Genomic DNA, 6982 nt, shown 5'->3' with positions numbered 1-6982 from the left:
ATTGTTCATCTATCATCATCGGTACTTCAAATATTTTTGTTTCATTTTCGAAAAACGAAACAACAGCTTTGAACAATGATCGGTTTTGTAGCGTATTCTGTAACGTTGTGAACTTTTATTTTGTTCATTATTTTGTTAAATATTTAGTCCAATAGATTATTTCAATATGATTAAGCATTACAAATTAAGATTTTGTTTTATCATCAACAAGTGCATCAAACGGAACAACATGGCGGACGCATCAAATGTAAATGGAAGCTCGAATGCTGCGGACGCATCAATTGGAACGGGTAACTCGAGCAAGGCAGACGAATCAAATGTAAATGGAAACTCGAGGTCTACAGTGGCATCAATTGGGACGGGAAACTCGAGCAAGGCAGACGAATCAAATGTAAATGGATACCCGAGTAACACGGACGCATCGATTGGTACGGGTAACTCGAGCAAGGCGGACGAATCAAATGTAAATGGAAACCCGAGTACCACGGACGCATCAATTGGAACGGGTAACTCGAGCAAGGCGGACGAATCAAATGTAAATGAAAACTCGAGTACTGCGGACGCATCAATTGGAACTGGTAATTCGGGCAAGACAGACGAATCAAATGTAAATGGAAACTCGAGAACTGCTGACGCATCAATAGGAACGGGTAACTCGAGCAAGGCGTACGAATCAAATGTAAATGGAAACTTGAGTACCACGGACACATCAATTGGAACGGGTAACGCGAGCAAGGCGGACGAATCAAATGTAAACAAAACTCGAGTACTGCTGACGCATCAATTGGAACTGGTAATTCAAGCAATGCGGACGAATCAAATGTAAATGGAAACTTGAGTACCACGGACACATCAATTGGAACATATAACTCGAGTAAGGCGGACGAATCAAATGTATATGGAAACTTGGGTACCACGGACACAACAATTGGAACGAATAACTTGAGTAAGGCGGACGAATCAAATGTAAATGGAAACTTGAGTACCACGGACACATCAATTGGAACGGATAACTTGAGTAAGGCGGACGAATCAAATGTAAATGGAAACTTGAGTACCACGGACACATCAAGTGGAACGAATAACTCGAGCAAGGCGGACGAATCAAATGTAAATGGAAACTCGAGTCTCACGAACGCATCAGTTGGAACTGGTAACTCGAGCAGGGCTGACGAATCAAATGCACATGGAAACTTGATTACTGCGGACGCATCAATTGGCACGGGTAACTCGAGCAAGGCGGACGAATCAAATTTATATAGAAACTCGAGCAAGGCGGACAAATACAATGTAAATAGAAACTCGATTACCACGGGCGCAACAATTGGAACTACCAACTCGAGCAAGGCGGACGAATCAAATGTTAATGGAAACTCGAGTACCACGGACGCATCAATTGGAACGGGTGACGCGAGCAAGGCGGACGGATCAAATGTAAATGGAAACTTTGAGTACCACGGACACAACATTTTGAACGAAAAACTCGAGTAAAGCGGACGAATTAAATGTAAATGGAAACTTAAGTACCACGGACACATCATTTGAAACGGATAACTATAGTAAGGCGGTCGAATCAAATGTAAATGGAAACTTGAGGTCACGGATACATCATTTGGAACGGATAACTCTAGTAAGGCGGTCGAATCAAATGTAAATGGAAACTTGAGTACCACGGACACATCAATTGGAACTGGTAACTTGAGCAAGGCTGACGAATCAAATGCAAATGGAAACTTGATTACTGCGGACGCATCAATTGGCACGGGTTACTCGAGCAAGGCGGACGCATCAATTGGAACTGGAAACTCGAGCAAGGCGGACAAATCAAATGCAAATGGAAACTCGAGTACCACGGGCGCAACAATTGGAACTACCAACTCGAGCAAGGCGGACGTATCTTATTTTAAAGGAAACTCGAGTACCACGGACGCATCAATTGGAACTGGTAACTCGAGCAAGGCGGACGAATCAAATGCAAAAAGAAACTCGAATACCACGGACTCATCGGTTAGAACTAGTAACTCGAGTAAGGCGGACGAATCAAATGTTAAAGGAAACTCGAGTACCACGGAAGCATCAATTGGAACTAACAACTCGAGCAAGGCGCACGTATAAAATTTTAAAGGAATTTCGAGTACCACGAACGCATCAATTGGAACTGGTAACTCGAGCAAGGCGGACGAATCAAATGTAAATGGGAACTTGAGTACCACGGACGCATCAATTGGAACGGGTAACTCGAGCAAGGCGCACGAATCAAATGTTAAAGGAAACTCGAGTACCACGGACGCATCAATTGGAACTGGTAAATCGAGCAAGGCGGACGAATCAAATGTTAATGTTCAATCGAGTGCCACGGTTGGAACTGGTAACTCGAACAAGGTAGACGAATCAAATGTAAAAGGAGATTCGACTACCACGGACGCATCAATTGAAACTGGTAACTCGAGAAAGGCGGACGAATCAAATGTAAAAGCAAACTCGAGTACCACGGACGCATCAATTGGAACGGGTTACTCGAGCAGGGCGGACGATTTAAATGTTAAAGGAAACTCGAATACCACGGACGCATCAATTGGAACGGGTAACTCGAGCAAGGCGGACGAATCCAATGTAAATGGACACTCGAGTACCACGTACGCATCAATTGGAACTAATAACTCGAGCAAGTAGGACGAATCAAATGTAAATGAAAACTCGAATACTGCGGACGTATCAGTTGGAACTGGTAACTCGAGCAAGGCGGATGAATCAAATATAAATGGAAACTCGAGTATTGCGGACACATTAAATGGCAATGGTAATTCGAGCATTGCGGACGAATAGAATGAAACGTTGAGTATGGCGGACGCATCGAATAGAAAAGGCAGCTCAAGCAAGGCAGATGAATCAAATGGAAAAGGAAACTCGAGCATGGCGGGCAAATGAAATGGTAACATAAACTCGATCACGGAAGACTCGTCCCATGAAACTAACAATCCGAGCAAGGATGATGGGAGTCCATCTGACGATGACCAAGCACAGCCGAACATTGAAAGGTAATCTTGTCTTATTTAGAGTGCAATTACATATAATTTTAAGGACAATAACAACCAATCTAAAGAAACACCGTCATAGTATGTTTTTTCTGTTCATAATGCTACAGTTTTAAATAAATATGCCTGTACAAATATGTCTTTATATGCCATTATAAAGTGTCTCACTAAGATGTGCGGTCATTTTTTTCATGCACTAATTTTGCCATTCCTCTTAAATGCGAAAGTGACACGTAATTTTCTAATTGTTTTGCATATCATATGTGATGGTTATGAAACATGTTGAAGACAGCAAACTTCTTTGAAGAGCAGATACTGATCTTTTTCCTAACACGTTTATCAAGTTGTCTGAACTTCATATATTTACATAAATAAACCCTGGAATTAATATGGTAGTTTATGTAAAAGCGTGTAAAAAGCGTCTTCGATTATTCTTCTTTTCGTTCTTTTTAATATTATGTATTCGATCGAGTAGAATTTCTGTACGATCATACGTATTATATTAAGATTGTGTGTTATTACAAACGCTCGCATCTCAGTTTAAGTACAGCGTGGACAAGTTCTGTGCATCGTATTTTAATACATGCAACACTATTTGCAACACAAGTTGACATAAAAACAAAATCATAGCTTGAGATATTGCTATACTTGTCTTTATTTTGAACGTTTTGCAACATTTTTGAAAGTTTGCAAATATGGTGAAGAAACTTAACTTCTTTGGCGACAACATACGAATCTTACGTATGGAAAGTGTATCATGCATTTAATCAAAATATGTACATCTGCAATTGTATGAGATTTAAGCAAAAATAAATACAATAATGATCGTAATTTGCCGTTAAGCTAGTGTAAAATAGTGGTTCATTGTTATTTTCGTTTTATGGTTTATATGTTATTCGTTTATGGTTATTCATTTCGTTTAATCATGACCAATGTTACGTTTGTGTTATCTTTAACACGTGCAAGACACAACACCACCTAAAACAACAATGTCATCGTGAGTACAGATGCTGGGAGTGATTCAGGCAATTCCGAACCGCAGCCGAGCATTTAAACGTAAATGTTTTATAGTCTTAGTTAGAGTTAAACGTGATTAAAGCTAAATTATAAAATGCAAAAAATAAACTAATTCTGCATAATAATAACTACTCTAAAATAACACACTCGCAGTATTTGTTCTCGTCCATGTGAGTACCTTATTGCATTAAAAGATATGTATCTATTTTGCATTTGTGTGTTTGCAGTTTTAACTCATTTTAGTATATCCCTTCTTGTAAGATGCGAAACTTACTCTTAAATCACTCATCACTCACTCGCGCACTCGATGATTTTCTAGCTCACTCTGACAATCAATCGTTTGGACTATCTGTTTGGGTTGTGTTTTTTCGATAGCCTGTGTGTTGTTTAATGATCAATTTAATAATTGATGTCTTGTATAATCCAAAATTATATTGATAATTAAAATACATATACAAGTAGTATTTCTTGTTGATTTCCGACCCAATTTAAAAACCACAAGACCACTAACGTTAAAACAGACATTAAGTTATTTATCATGTATTATCAATTTCTTGAAAGGTAAATGAAGACTAATCCAACCTGCTGGAAACTTATGAAAATTTAGGCGTACAACAAACAACCAGACAGATAAGATTGGACGTTGTTTGGTGAATAACAGATACGACTAATTGTATCCAATATAATAAACTTGTAATGGCCTTTTGAGCGTCTCGATATGACTTGATAATCATGTTATTATCCTAAATACAAAAGCGATATATATAAAACAAACTCAATTAATATGCTCCACCATTAGGTGTTAATATATATATTATATTATATACTGCGTAAAAACGTAAATGTATTCTTGTAAAAATCCGCACTTTCGCACATGGTGGAGGACACGATTGAGTGGATGGACAACCGATGGGAAGCTCTCACAACGTTTCACCACAATATATTCCTTTACGTGAGTCAGGTTTTCTCATCTTACATATCCGTTTGGAACAATTTAACTAATTTCGATAACTTTGTATATATGTCATAATAATGATCATCGACGAAAAGATGCAAATGTATTCCCTCTTTTGTTCATATAATTGGTTGATGCAAAACAGTCCAAAATTCAGAAATTACGATATCAACGACAGTAGTCCACATTTAAATACACATAATGCACATAATCCCACACGATCTGGGCGTAATTAAACTTTTGAATCGCAAAAATAAATATAAGACTCATTATTATGACTTATTCTATCATATTATTGAATACTAATTTTGGTATTTTATTCGAAAACATTTGTATCATCATGTGTATACATATTAAGTTGCAATGTAAGTAGTTGCAATTGTGTATCTGATATACACTTACATTATAGAGTGATTGATCATTATATGTTGGTAAATGAAAGATTACCGTTCAATCACTTAATTATTTTTTGACGAGTTTCATTCTGTGGGAACTTCGTGTATTATTATTTAATTGTTTTGTTATTTTGAGAATAATTTAAAAATTTAATTGATCCATCTGTGTATTCTATTCATGTTGAATTCCAATAAGATTTTTTTCCTATAATGCTGTTAGATAAATACATTGCATCAAATAGCGATATCAACGTCATATCCGTTTTCAGCTAATAAACCGCCCGGCAAGGATAAGAGCGAACATCAGCCTTATAATTCGATTTATCGCTCTCAAGGATCCAAACACGAAAAACAACACTTGCCGACGATGCAATGTCAGCTTACTAAACCGTTACAACGCCACGCCGAAGGTAATATACTCATTGCATCCCTGTTACAATGTGTTGTTAGCTCTTAACTTTATTGAAGCTTATTGAAGTAGTCGTACTGACGTATTGTGTATGGTGCCCGATGTCCATCGACGTGTGTTGTATAATATCCGAGAACAATAGTTTGCATCCTGCGAAATTCCCTCTTAAAATGCTGTGCGGATTTAAATTAAACTTACAATTTGGTTCGCTGTAATTGTAAGTCAAAAAAGCTAAGGAAGTAATTTAACATATAATTGAAAAACAATCCTGAAACAAAACCCAGGCGTTTAATATTTTGTTTGTAACAACGAAACTGTATAATCCGGTTTCGCTTATATTAACAGTTAACTGTGTTTTTGAGTAACAAGATTCGAACAATTTGTTAACATCGCAATTACATGTAATACTACTAACTAAAGATGAACAGTTCAAACCTTGGAGTTATACAACGTTTTGAATAAAGAATATTGAACATATCCCAGCTATTAAAGATGAAATACAATGCAATGTAGTATTTATAATATTGGCGTATTTTGTTCAAAATTTTATTGAAAACATCATGTATGTCAGGCTAGGAATTTAACTTATATAAAAAAAATATACTATACTTTGTATAAGGTAATTTCAATGGGTCATTGTCGACCTGAAATGGCCCACAAGCCGTCCGGGAACGACTAGAAGCCGATGCTTGTCACCCAGGTGACATGACGCCTATTGCAGTCACCCGGGTGACATGAAGCCGATGCTTGTCGACCGGGGGATGACTTCAATCCGATTCTAGTCACCATCGAAATAAGCATAAAGTCGTCCTCGCCAACAATTTTACTTTTTCAGCAAAAAACACATGATTTGAACGTTCATATGCAAGGGAATTTGTATAAAAATACTACAAATACGAAAGAAGAGCTATAGATCTAAAAAACGATCTTCTCCATCACTCACATACTCTTTAATTAAATGCATTTTATCACAGATCCTTTTATTTGTATCCTTACATTTTATCACACATGCTCTATATGATTTTAAAATTCTCTTTTTTTCTATTTTTATGTACATGTTGTTGTTATTGTTTTCGGAATAAGCCGCTTTCTGGTCGAACACGCGCGCACTTTTCAAAACATCGAAATGCGATGCGGTGTCGTTTTATAAAAAAATAGAATGGTAACTAGT

The 6982-nt window shown here is 37.3% G+C and overlaps 1 protein-coding gene across 1 annotated transcript; it reads left to right on the top strand.

Annotated features, from left to right (window-relative positions):
- Positions 1–229: 229 nt before the first annotated feature.
- Positions 230–2673, top strand: LOC127840329 (dentin sialophosphoprotein-like). Its single transcript, XM_052368734.1, has 4 exons — positions 230–751; positions 1024–1434; positions 1708–2026; positions 2126–2673. Exons 1-4 carry the CDS (start codon positions 230–232, stop codon positions 2671–2673), a joined length of 1800 nt encoding a protein of 599 aa, XP_052224694.1.
- The last annotated feature ends 4309 nt before the right edge of the window (positions 2674–6982 follow it).

Source organism: Dreissena polymorpha, chromosome 8 (assembly GCF_020536995.1).
Source record: "Dreissena polymorpha isolate Duluth1 chromosome 8, UMN_Dpol_1.0, whole genome shotgun sequence".
Classification (NCBI taxonomy): Eukaryota; Metazoa; Mollusca; class Bivalvia; order Myida; family Dreissenidae; genus Dreissena; species Dreissena polymorpha.
This window is presented reverse-complemented; position numbering and strand designations above follow the sequence as displayed.

Coding starts and splice junctions, on each gene's coding strand:
- LOC127840329 (XM_052368734.1), top strand. CDS start 230: ATGGCGGACGCATCAAATGTAAATGGAAGCTCGAATGCTGCGGACGCA. Junction 1,435..1,707: donor GCAAGGCGGACGGATCAAAT/GTAAATGGAAAC, acceptor AACTTGAGCAAG/GCTGACGAATCAAATGCAAA. Junction 2,027..2,125: donor GGTTAGAACTAGTAACTCGA/GTAAGGCGGACG, acceptor AAAATTTTAAAG/GAATTTCGAGTACCACGAAC.